Here is a 12,736-nt window from a genome sequence, read left to right as displayed (position 1 = left end):
TGATTTTAAATTCTGGAAAAAGAACTAAGAGCACTTTATTACGTTAGAAACCAATATCCTAACTATCCGATGATCCTACATTTGTTCAATAATTTTCAGCACAGAACTTTGAACTGACTCAGCTCGTGCACAAAAGAACCGATGGTTCAGCCGGTGTTGCCCAACACTTATTTTCTGCCATTTTGCCGATATGATTTAAATAATTCAACCACATTTGTGTGTGTTTCAATGGTTATATTTAAAGTGGTTTACAGCTATAGCTTTGAGCTTTCCGCTTCCGACAAATCAGCCTCCTCCGCATCCTCTGAAAGGTAAAGAAAATGTAAGATAAATTAGTGAAAGTTCCATAAGCATTGAGCGGGCGAAGCTGCTTTGTTCACCTACGCTTTCCACCGGGCAGCCGTCGCAAACGTTCCTGTTCCACAGCGGCAAAGTATTCACTGGCCGCCTGCTCGCAGGCACTGGCAAAGGGCGCCATATTGATCTTTCCATTGAGCATGGTAATGTCTGCCTGATCCTGACCATGGTTTGCCTTCACTTTCAGCTTGCTCTCCCGCGACTTGGCCTCCAGGATTTTCTCGCGACGGTTCTCCCGCTCGAACATCTGTACGACAAGTAAATAATTGAATTTTGGATGTAGCTAGATGGATGACTGCTAGTTCCTACCGCTGTCAGCAAAGGCTTGTCGTTCTTGGCCGACATAACCATATTATCGGAGACCTCGATGAGGAACGTGGCGCCCAGTTTGCTGCCACAGCTGACGAACTTTCCATTCTCGTTGGTCCGCACACAGTACAGCGGCTCGTCGCACACCTTCACAGTCAGAATTGGCTCGTTTTGCTGCTGCAGCAGATCCCACGTGTCCAGCACACCGTCCATGCGTGTAATGAAGAACTGCGATACCCTGGAAATGGCATGGAGATTATGGATGGGCCCGCACATAACGTGCTTGGGTCGCAACTCACTTTGTATAGCTCCAGGCACCATCGGTGAGCATGGAGCTGCTGCTCTTGGTCCAAATAATCGAACTCTCGCGGCAGTCCTCGGACCAGATGCGCGCGCACCAGTCGCCCACCGTGAGGAAGTTCTTCACAAACGCCGGATTCCGGGTGATGGCATACACGGGACCCAAGTGGCACATCATCTGCAGTGACAAAAACTACTTACTGAGAGGGAAAACACCTCTGTGGTGGCTCACACTTACCCTTATTTGGATCTTCTCTGTGGGCGTTTTGCCCTTGCGATTGCACGAGAACAACATGCCCATTTCGGTGCCCGCCATGAATCTCGTGGGTATCGTGGTCTCGTACTCCAACACCGAGATGCCGTAGGAACGCGACAGATCCTGTTCGTCGCTCTTGACTGGATCCATGAGCAGCCGATCGAGGGGCTCGCTGAGCTTCCGCGTGTCCCACCACAACACCTGACCGTCCGAGCCACCGGAGAAGAATTCGGTGCCACTCTTTGAGTTGTTCCACAGCACAGAGTTGACCGGATCGCGATGGCACACCTCTCGCTCGCTAATCATCACCGGATGCTTGCCGTGGCGCGTGTCCCAGGCCGCCACCTGGCCGTTGTACATGCCACTGACCAGGCTGGTCGGATCCTTCTGGTTGTACTCGAGGCACACGCAGGGCACCTTTGGCTCCAGCGTCAGGAAGGGCTCGTTGGGATTCTCCACCTCCCAAATGTACGAGTTGCACTTCTGCCCGATCTTTTCGCCCTGAAACTTCATGTCGCAGTGGGACGCAGCCATCTTAATGCCGCCATCCGGTGACCAAGACAGATGCTTCACCGGCACCTTGATGGGGTTCGGGTCGCGGTAGACATTGACCGTGCGCGACTTGCACGGCTCCGGCAGCGGTGCGGGGTCCAAGTTCTCAAAGTAATTCTCGTAGATGTTCACTGCGTTGTTCTGGTGTATGTAGTGCTCCATGGGCTTGGTCAGGTTCATCACCTGCGTGATGTAGTTCTCGTCCTTTTCGATCTTGCGCTTGTAGCGCACCGTCTGCTCGGGGTCGTGCATGTTGATGTCCTTCGGCCAGCCGCCCTCATTGTGCGTTATGCCAGTGCTCTTGTACGTGGCCCGCTCCGTATTGGCCACGCTCAGCGAGGTCTGGCCCGCATATTGTGTAACCCTGTCCACCGGATTCTTCAGTATGAAACTCTTCACCAGCTCCGGATTGGAGTTCTCGCTGAACACCACCTCATCCTTGTCCTCAAAGTGCACGCGTGCCCCAAAGGAACGTCGTTCCTTTTTGAATATAAAATCCATTTTTAACCAAAAGTTTTCGCTGTTTTTTGCAGCCACGACAAATGACTGGAACTGGGACCTTTGCCCAAAGATAGCTGATGGAATTCATGGCAACGCAACGGATTGTTTGGTCGATAGAGCCAAAGCCTTGGGGCTGTGCGTTTTACCGTCAAAGCTTATGCAGGAAAGATTAACTTCCTTTAGCTATAGAGAGACACACAATTTGCATTGATCCACAGATAGTTTAGACTTTATTTTATAACGTAAAATAAGAGATTTGTTTTGCCCACAGAAATGGTGGCAAACAAAAGCATTAGAATGCTAAAACTTTCGTACTTACACTGGTAATAGTAATAATAGATAATCGGGGACATCGGAACAACACACACTCACGCCTGGATTGGGGGCCTGGCTGTATCTACATATAGTACACAATCAACATTATTCGTTGCTGCTCAGGGAGAGCGGTGTGTTGACTGGGAGGGCTAACAATTGTTCTTTTACTTTCTCTTAGGGATTTTCTACATGCTGATCTGAGACTTCTTACACTTAGCTGGCGAGGATCTCTAATATTTATATATATGTATGTATGTCTCTATATATATTTGTATATGTATATGTTAATGTTAATGTATGTACGTATAGCATTGCTGACGGCATATCGCTTGGAGATTTGTTTGTTTTTTTGTTGTTATCGTTTAGGTAGGTGTATTCGTTTCTAGCTTTGCTTCCTTGCAACATCACATGGTTTTTTTTTCCTTCTCCTCTAGTTCCTCAACGCGCGGGGAACTCTCTACAAGTCGTAACGAATTGGATTGAATTGGTTTGGGCAGGCTGATTCGATTCGATTTGATTTGGATTTGATTGCAACTTATAACAAGATTTAGCACCAAAAGCAGCTGTTAAAAGAAACTACACTTAAACCCTAAAATAGATTGATCAAAATTGCATACGAAAATGTGTATTTCGCTGGCTTAAAATGAACAGATTTATAGCAACGTACGCTTGCGTACTGCTATTTAAAAAATAGTCTCTCAATATTTAGTACTCGCTTCTTGGCTTGGCTTCATTCCATTTTGAAAATATAATCGCTGTCGCTCTCGCTGTAGCTGTCGTGTTTGTGGCAGTTCATTTGGCCATTTGTCATAGAAAGAAGTTCTACTTTATAGCACTTCCCGATCCTAGATCACAGGATCATTGAACACTGATCACACTGGGACTGTCTCTCCACGATAATGACTGTTGAGGGGAGCTGTCTCGAAACGAGGCTGTAGGTAGTTTTAGATTAGGGATTTTCTGTATCACGTTCTGCTTTCTTTTCGCTGCTCCTTCTCCTCCTCCTCCTTTGTCCAGGATTAAAACTTTAACACGCACATAAACACTTTCATATGGGGGGTTCCAGTACAACTATCGATTGCTCTCCATAAAAATATCGCCTGCTATCTCTTACTCTCTCTCCCTTGGTCAGTGCTCATACGCACCCGAAACTGCACCGCATATACTCGTACCCAACCCGCTTACAATGTCGCTTACAATGAGAAATACTTTAAGAACTGTGCCGGAGGCACGGGCTGGGCTAGAGCCAGCTGTCCGCCCGCCTCCTCCAGGCGCTGCTTGTAGTCTGGGCTCTGGTCGACAATGCAGGGATGTCCGTCGGAGGGCCAGAAGAGGCAGCAGCAGGAGCGGCACAGGGCCAGCACCTCGGCGAACTGGTAGTCATCGTTGACGCCATACGTGCGTCGCAGCTGGTGGTAGATCTGCTTCCAGTCTTTGATCTCGCCCATCTGCTTGAACTTGTCCAGGTCCAGGATGGTGTGGATCTGCCGCTGATTGAAGTGGAAGCGCGTCAGCTCGCGCCAGATGCGCTGCTCCGACACCAGCTTGGCCATGGTGTCCCAGGCCTTGGCGGCCGACTCCAGATCCCGATGATCGGCGATGCACAAAATAATCTCTCGCACGCACTCCTCCGGCAGCTCGTGCAGCTTGGGCTTGGCCTTTGGATCGGGCTGCAAAGGTTACACGAAGGGAAAAAGAGATGAAAAATAGTTTGCATGGAAAGATCGTCGCTCGCTCTCACCTCTCGTATCTCGATCTGGCTGGCCACGCGCTGGATGCGCTTGATCGTGGCCATGTGCTCCTTCCAGAGGTAGGTGCTGCCCAACGGCTTGCCCCAGCACTTCTGGTTCTCCTGGTTGACAATCTGCTCAAGCTTCAGCGCTAGCCCACGCAGCACATTCGGATGCTGCTGACTATCATTGACTGCGAAAGAGAGGAGCGAGGATTAGGACGAATAGCGCACGAATCATCCATGGAGGACTCACCATGCGAGGCCACCTCCTCGACCATTTGGAGCAGCTGTCGCTGCGCACTGCCCGGCAGACTGGCGATGCCCTTGTTGGAGACCAGCAGCAGGAACGCACAGATGTAGTGGAAGCGCTTGCGATCTCGCACCGATCGCCGGAAGTCAAGGCGCTTCACCGCCTCGCTCAGTCCGTTGAAGCCGGCGATCTCCCGCGTGCAGCGGATCGTGATGTGATAATGCGGTGGCATGATGGCACCCTCCTCCTCCTCATCCTGGCTGTCGCTGGCCAGCATCTGGTAGCTGCTACCCTCCGAGTTGTGCCTGCAACAAGATAATCCATTGTCCATTGTCAATGCAACATTTCGGAAGTGTTCGTGGCTGTGTCTGTCGCTGTCCCCTGCGCCATGTCTCTGTCCGAGGACAACCGGTTTGGCCAGTTGCTTTGGATTTGTTTTTGGTCTTTTTTGTCTGTTTTCTTTTGGTGCTTTACACGCGTTAGACGCTTTTCAAGAGGCGGAAGCTGGCGCCGTTTCCCAGCAACGATTCGATGTGTCGATTCACTTAGTCGGCCCGGTTATTAAATCGGCAAAGAGGAAACCCCCAGCCGTGTGTCAAGTTTTAAACGAAATTTACAACTGCTGGGGGTCGCATAATTTGTGGGATTTGTACATTCGTTTTGGAGGATAATTATGTATATTGCAGAAGGAAATGTAAGAGATAAATGGGGGGCGGGAATTGGTTTTGAACATGAAAATGTATCTGTTTCTTTGACTAAATACAAATTTATATTGAACCCACCTACTCTGTAGATAAAGCATTGAATGAACTTTCATTCCGATATCGATTCGGCCTTGAAATTTAACCAAGTTGAAGTTTTGCCAACGAATAAAAACCAGCGATAAGAAAGTTTGTAATTACCAGTCAATTATCGGGGTGGGGAGAGCTTCAATTAGACAAAGTGCAGCTGTGGCAGGGACCAGCTGAAACTCTGACCCAGTTTGGTGGGAAATCAAAAACAATTTTGTGTGGCTACCAAGGACAGGACATGACAGGCCACGACACGTCCTCGTCGGACGGTGGCACCATAAATGGTCAAGGCGCATCGATCCACAGCTCGAATCGGTTACTGGGTGACTCGCTGCCTCGCTGGTGTCCTTGCTGTGGAGAGTAAATTAAATTCTGCATCAGCTGTGGACTGCAGCTGGAATTAGGCACGCTGCGTAATCAGTTGTAATCCACTCGAAAGTCCCACTGGACGGACCACAAAGCCAAAGCATGGCAACCGGAGATGCGCAGTGTTGGAAAAGTGCTCAGGGGGGGCAACGGTACAGAGACAGGGACAGGGACACAACACAGTCAAAGAAAAGTAGACGAAAGTAGAACGAAACTGGCGAAAGCTTTTGGCCCACGCCGAGGGAGTCGAGCGCCTGCCGCCTGCCCTGGACCCTGGCGTAGCAAGTAGGTCAACGCTTTTATTGGCCAAATCACTCACATACGAGTATGCACAAATGTATGTACATATTTATCTCCGAGGAATGTACATATGTACAAATGTTTTGGACTTACTCTTGGTTTGCATTACTTTCCAATCTTTATAGATTTACAATTTCCACCTAATGTGTGCCTATCCACAGGGAATATTCTATTAAATTTGTAATAGGAACCAACATGTAAATGAGATTCCCATAAACTTGAGCCTTACCCTGCAGATTTGACACCAGAAACACTCAAATGGAAAGTTCGTATTGGGTTCGTAATCGCAGACAAAGAAATGGCACGCCTAGACCTCAATTTTATTATTGCAATCAGAGTGTGTGTCTTTTTTTTTTTTTTTATTTTTTTTTGTTCGGGACTGACAGTCGCAGTTGCAGTGTTTAGATAAACGCGCAATTATCTGCGGATTCGTATAAAAATAGCGGGCGAAACAATGAAATTGCTGGTCTTGGCTGGTATTGGAGCTGTGCAGCCAGCCAGTGACTCCAACTCTGCCTCTGACTCCGGACCAGCCCACGGGGCACATATGTATGTATGTACAAGAGTCAGTCCTCAGGCATCAGACCGTGCCGCGCCGGCTGGGGCCGTCGACCACGTGATTCATATAAATCACTCAACGACGTCACCATCGAGCGTTCGTTTACCTTTTCTCCAAGCGAATTAAACAAATGAAAAGAAGTGCAGCAGCAGCAGCAGCAGCAGCAGGGCCCTGACAGGCAAATCGCTTTTTGTCTATATTTAAGTTTGTGACCTTTTTCGACATAAATAATTGGGAATGGAGCTGAACAACAGCCAGCAGAGGAAGGAGAGAGCACAGTGAGCTGTGCTCAACTTTGCATCTAAATTTAGAAGAATTCGGAGAGATCACAGATCACAGAGAGAGATACACACATAGATGCAGCAGAGTGCCCATTGGGAATTGAATGGAAACTTTTGGTTGCAAAATTAGATAATTCTGTGGAACTCTCAATGGAGAAGTAGATGTGGTTGGCACTTGCATCTATGCTAAAACTAGCATACAAATCGATTTATGGAGTGAAAGTTCTCTGGCATTTATTATGCACTCAAGTTCAAGTCCATGAATCAGCTATGTAAATAAATAAAGACAAGTACATAAATATACACTCTGGTATATAAAAAACCAGTGAAAAATGATGCCTAATGTCGATCTGTTCACCCTCACGAATGTGTAAAAAGTATGAAAAATAAACAGAAACCAAAAGAAAAGTAAAGCAAAGCCGATCGAAAGGCGAACAAGAGCAAAGGCGTTCCGATCCGATCCATTTCGATGATCTGTTCGCAGATGTTCAACGAAGAGTGCAGTGCAGTGAAAGTGGGTCCGAGTTGGCACGTCCGCGTAGGCACTTTGGATTTGCTTTTACAGGCAATTTGGAATTTCTAATTATTATATTTTCAGGCATTATCTAATGGGTTCAGCTCAGTGCCAGTGCCAGTGCCAGTGCCGTGCATTGAGCATTGCATTTTTAATTGGCCAAAAAGAAAGACACAAAAGAAAGAAGGAAAGAAAGAAAGGCGTTGAGTAATGCCCGAGACGAGTGCTTAACACGGTTATGAAACGCTCACAAAATATTGAGATCTCTTTTTTACCTGGGAATGCTTTGAGCTTGTGGGAAAACGCACTCGCCTATCCGTCTTACGTGTGCAAGCCATGGTCAAGCTCCACTTCCCAATACCGCACTATCGATGAGCAAATGGAATCCAGCACGGACACAATGCGTTCCACAACCCAATCAGTGCGAGAGCCCGCGACCAGCGGCCTGTTGCGCACCAGCCTTGCCTTCAAGCATCCACGTAGAAAAGAGCACAAGCTGATTAGAGCTTTATGAAACCCCAAACGGGATTTGACCTCCCAGCCGTTGAGATAAGCGTCCAGTTGGACGTGAGAAAATAAGACAAAATCAGAACTAGAAACAGAAACAGCAGCACACACGCACATGCGGAAAATGTCAGAGATTTGGAGTGCATTTGTGACAAATCATAAAGAACGCATCGAACCCAAAGGCGGCTGTGGGTGAAACTATTTTTGGCACACTCTCGACAGTGCTGGTAAATGGGGGAAAATGCGGAAGTAGCAGCAGCGCCACTCAAGTTCTTCTAGGGGCATACACACACATACACATGTAGTATGTAGTTCTATATGTATGTAGTTTCAAGAAACTCGAATGACTTCCAAAATTAGAAGCAAAGCAGAACAAAAGGTGGGAAAAAATACATATACATTTGAAGTGCATAAGAGTGCGGGTAGTACATACATACATATGTATGTACGTACATATTTATATATATGGCAGAACGCAGGACTACTGGCAGCCTTGGCAACTCCAATACCCGAATGACACCCCCCTGAACATGCACGTGTAGACGTGGGTAGGCGTGAAAGTCGGTCAAGTTTAGGCGAAAGCGAGAGAGGGTGCGCCACCCAAAAGCTCAAGGTTCTGCCACGCTCTTTCCACCAGCCCCCTCTCTAATCGATTCCTCGCTGTGATAATAAGTAATGCGATTTTAAAATAATACGCATTAGGAGAAAATACTATTGAACAGCCAAGCAGGATGTACTTCCCATAAAACCCTGCTCTTTGCATTTGACAACACTTTTTGCACCACTTGCCGACAGAGCAAAGAGTGGCAATCAATCAAATGAGCAATCGATCAATGGTGGCAGAGATATGCACTGTACGACTCGCTGGAAATATCAGTTGCATCTAGCAGTAGCCGGACATTAGTTGCTGCTTTCACAGTCATTTGGCTGTGACTCAGCCAATGGACAATCTCTAGAGTCTAGACCAGAAGTGGGCACGAGTACGCACTCAAGGGTGCGGTGTGGAAATCAAGATCCATTACTCGTATCATATAAATCACAACGATAGAGAGGCATATACACATGGCTTGGTAGATTTCTCAATTTTCATGGGCATTTACCAACTACTACTACAGCCAAGGGGGAAGTGGTCTGCGTTGCTTTTGGGCCGCAACAATTATCCGTGGCTTTGCTTTGGGCAACTGCTTCCAATGGCGCGAGTGGGCAATGGACCCAATCAATGCACACGGGTCCATTAAACCGAATGATTTAAATATTTCGGTATTGAATAGCAGCTCAAACAATGCCACATACAATCGACTGGTAAGCCTTGCTCAATGCGATGAAGAAAAACTTAGCTACACTGTGTAGAGAAATGAGGTTGAAAGGGAATGCGGAAAGACATTCAAAAACATTCATAGGCTAAGCATATTTGGCCACAATGGGTTCAAGGTATTACTAATACTATACCCAAAGTCATTGGCAAATTTCACCGATAAGAAATGTATATAAATGTTCTAGAAGTAGGCCATTGCCAGGATCTCATTTCAAAGTACTCTTTGGAAAGCCCAACCGAAACTATAATTTGGTCAAGGGTTTTGCTGGTTCCTCGAGCTTGCCATCTCTCTCCCTGATTAGAGATTTCTGTATGTCCATATAAGGTATTAATTCTCACACTTATTTATTTGCAGTGAAATGATACACGAGATAAGGTATTATTGCTCCATTATCGAGAGATAATAGTGAAACGTTTACGAATGGTCGATTGTGTTGCGTATGTTTCACAAGTGGAATGGATGTCAACAGTCCCCCCAAGAGATCCATTGTCAAAATCTGAATGGACTTACCGCTTGCGTTTGCCGCCGCACTCGAGCACCTTTAGGCGCTCCCAGCCCTCGTCGGTTTTCACCCAGGCCTCTCCAGGTGATCGGAAGTCTTTCGAAATGAACGCCATCTCTGCGACTTGTCTGGGATTCGGAGTTTCTTTGTTGATTTGATAGCTGCACTAATTGCTGGACTGCGCTGGAGTAGCTGCGCCTAAAGCTGCTTTATTGCTTCACTTCCACTGCTTATGCGCCTGTGTAGATTTGTATTGTTTTCGTTACGATTAATCGGACGGCGGTTAACGAAACGCGTTTGGATTTGCTGCAAAGTTGAATTTCACAATTAAATGATATCGATTCCAGGCAATATTTCATAAAATAATAACAGTAAAAGGTTTCTCCAGGGTATTCAAAAGGTCTTCCAGTCTCTCGCACAAAGTGTGTAATATAAAAAACAAAACAAAACAAACGGGCGGAAAAAGCAAACCAAATAGCGAGCGAGAGAGCGAGAGAGTGCGACCAGCTGTTGGGTCTGTCGTTGATGAAGGGGGGGCAAGCGTGGGGCTGTTGGGCGCTCAAGTGGAGTGTGTTTTGCTGTTGCTATCTCTGTCTTCGTCCGTGGGTACACAGCTGATTTCTGCATTATTACGCGTTTGTTTTGCCTTTGCTTTGTTGTTATTGTGTTTAGGGGTATGAGATTTTCAGAGTACATATGTATGTACATACATATGTATGTATGAACATGTGTAGTTTCAAAACACGCAACCAAATTTTACTTTCATTTCCGCATTTTTAAAATCCATCTTCACGGCTTGCCCACATTTTAGCAGTCTTTTCATTGCACATCACAATATGGAACTTTTAGTTGAGGGGAAAAGGAAGTTTTCCCCGCAGCCAGTACGCACTTTGAGGCGCAATTACCTCCTGACTCGACTGCTGGTAATAGCGCGTAATTGATTTCGCTTTTGCTCCCAATCTGAGATTGCCTAGGCCTCTGTGGCAGTATTGGAGCCCAGCCCCACTGGCTGGCTATTTGTAAAATAATAGCACTCTGCACAACAGAATTGACAAGGCCTGGAACGCGTCTTGTCTGCTGCCTGCCCCACAAATTGCTTCGAAAAACTCAGCACGTTTCGCGTTTCACTCGAGCCCACCAACAAAAGTGAACTGGCGGCAGCTCGTTGCACGAAATGGGAGGAAAACTAAATAGCAGCTTTCGATGTATGTAGTTGTAACTAACGGCTGCGCGGTGTGGCGCACCGTCAGAGTGCTTTGGGGGAAATGCTGTTACCTGACAGTCAGCTGGGACTGTTCTTTTCCATTCATTTTCAATAGAAAATACATCTCGAACTGCTCATAAGATTATTAAACTTGGATAAACTTATTTTTTAGCGATTTTTGACTTCGTTGGCGGCAGAGTGTGACCAGACAATACGCAGTCAGCTGTTTTGTAATTCTGCTGCCGATGAAAAACAATGTAAAATTGTAAAGAATTATTTGACAATGGGGAAATAACTTTAGCTGCTTCCCATTTATTGTAATTAATATCGGAAATTAGCCCATAATATTAGTTTGGCACAGTTGCAAGTTCGATGGAGCTCTCCTTTGTCTGCGTAAGCACAGGAGATTTAGAGACTATGATGGTATGGTTTCTCTGCAGCGAATAGGCTACGGCGCCAGGGTCTACGAGTCGTGCATTGTCTTCATAACTGAACAGAAATTCGCCCTCGATGCCAAAACTATTAGCTGTAGGTTTAAAAAAGAAAACATTCATGGATGTAGTTGTGGTGTTGAGAATGTGAAATTCCTTAATTACCTTTTGCGGCCAAATCTCTAAAACGAAAACTTTCTTTATTTAAGGACACCCGAATCCTGCGGTTTCCAGTGGGATTCGTTATGAGGACGAAGTAATAGTGTTCACTCTTAAATATATCCATATTGTGACAATGATTATCGGGTACCCTTTTCAATATAATTAGAGGAACGAAACTCTTATTTCAGACGATTTAGAAGCCAAGCCTGATTTTGGCTCGCTAGCACCTGATCTTCGATAAGTGTTGGAAAACGTCAAATTGATAATTTCCTAGTGCGTATTCCCCTACAGTGCAATGCCTCGATATATTTGTGTTGGTTGCACAGATGTGAAGTCTAGTCAAAGTTTACTTTAATGGTGGAATAATGTTTTCTACAGTGACTTGAATAAAAAGGCACATTAAAAATGGATTTTCATACGCAAATTTGTTCTATAATATAATCTATTATATACATAAAGGACAAAATTTAAGAGAGAAAAATGGTTGTGAAAAGTTCTAACCAGAACAAAAACGGCGTGAAGAGGGTGAATATAAAGAAAAATAATGTTTTTATTTTAAGGACTACGCAGAAAGGAAAGAAATTATATCCAAAAAGAAATAATATAGTTTTGTTACGTTTTTATTTAAAATAAATTTATTATTTTTCATCGGTATATATTTTACGGTATATTTTGAAAATGAAAAAGTTTATGTGGGTATATTTCCGGTCACACTAGATTTCATAATTTTCGACCAGGCAAAAAGTGCAAAGAAATTTGTATTCACTTTGAAACGTAAATAATGTCGGCTTCTGAGCAGGAACCTAAGATCAAGTACGGAGAAAACGCACCAAAATTGGACAGGGCTCAGCTGCAGTTCATGAAACTGATCGAGGAGCAGAACCTGGACCGCGTGCAGAAGTTGAAGCGTGTGCGCCGCAACAATTTATTGACTGCCGGCGCCCTGGGACTTTCCGTTGTCGCCATCTACGGCTACTCCATATTCTCGGTGCAGCAGGAGAAATTCCTGGACGACTTTGAGGAGCCCAAGAAGGTCAACACCAACTAAAAGTCGCCCCCCCAAACACTGTTAATTATTTAGTCCGTAAGCGTTTTGTTTCATTTTACCAACACACAATAACACACACACACAGACACTGGGAGAAACCGTTGAAATCGTTGCACAACAATGTAAGTAGCATACATCACGCCACGAGCAGTGCGATCAGTATCCAACTAATGTGTTTCCTCG

The 12,736-nt window shown here is 45.7% G+C and overlaps 3 protein-coding genes across 7 annotated transcripts; 1 reads left to right on the top strand and 2 right to left on the bottom strand.

Annotated features, from left to right (window-relative positions):
• Positions 1-151: 151 nt before the first annotated feature.
• On the bottom strand, positions 152-2,413 carry LOC117895068 (dynein intermediate chain 3, ciliary). Of its 2 annotated transcripts, none has more exons than XM_034802451.1 (5): positions 1,205-2,413; positions 966-1,144; positions 667-904; positions 385-604; positions 152-304 (listed from the first exon to the last, which is right to left on the bottom strand). In XM_034802451.1, the coding sequence occupies exons 1-5, from the start codon at positions 2,273-2,275 to the stop codon at positions 255-257; spliced, it is 1,758 nt and encodes a 585-aa protein (XP_034658342.1). In that variant the 5' UTR covers positions 2,276-2,413; the 3' UTR covers positions 152-254. The 2 variants fall into 2 exon arrangements, with proteins under 2 accessions (XP_034658342.1, XP_034658343.1); XM_034802452.1 differs by having other exon boundaries at positions 226-304; positions 381-604; positions 1,205-2,409.
• Positions 2,414-3,258: 845 nt separating this feature from the next.
• Positions 3,259-11,085, bottom strand: LOC117895072 (F-box only protein 32). 4 transcript variants are annotated; one of them, XM_034802461.1, is made up of 5 exons: positions 10,984-11,085; positions 9,717-10,014; positions 4,576-4,877; positions 4,332-4,513; positions 3,259-4,260 (listed from the first exon to the last, which is right to left on the bottom strand). In XM_034802461.1, exons 2-5 carry the CDS (start codon positions 9,821-9,823, stop codon positions 3,784-3,786), a joined length of 1,068 nt encoding a protein of 355 aa, XP_034658352.1. In that variant the 5' UTR covers positions 9,824-10,014; positions 10,984-11,085; the 3' UTR covers positions 3,259-3,783. The 4 variants fall into 4 exon arrangements, with proteins under 4 accessions (XP_034658352.1, XP_034658349.1, XP_034658351.1 ...); XM_034802458.1 differs by lacking the exon at positions 10,984-11,085 and adding an exon at positions 10,552-10,864; XM_034802460.1 differs by lacking the exon at positions 10,984-11,085 and adding an exon at positions 10,598-10,864.
• Positions 11,086-12,209: 1,124 nt separating this feature from the next.
• LOC117895079 (cytochrome c oxidase assembly factor 3, mitochondrial) lies at positions 12,210-12,675 on the top strand. Its single transcript, XM_034802469.1, has one exon. It carries the CDS (start codon positions 12,287-12,289, stop codon positions 12,551-12,553), a length of 267 nt encoding a protein of 88 aa, XP_034658360.1. The 5' UTR covers positions 12,210-12,286; the 3' UTR covers positions 12,554-12,675.
• The last annotated feature ends 61 nt before the right edge of the window (positions 12,676-12,736 follow it).

Source organism: Drosophila subobscura, chromosome J (assembly GCF_008121235.1).
Source record: "Drosophila subobscura isolate 14011-0131.10 chromosome J, UCBerk_Dsub_1.0, whole genome shotgun sequence".
Lineage (NCBI taxonomy): Eukaryota > Metazoa > Arthropoda > Insecta > Diptera > Drosophilidae > Drosophila > Drosophila subobscura.
This window is presented reverse-complemented; position numbering and strand designations above follow the sequence as displayed.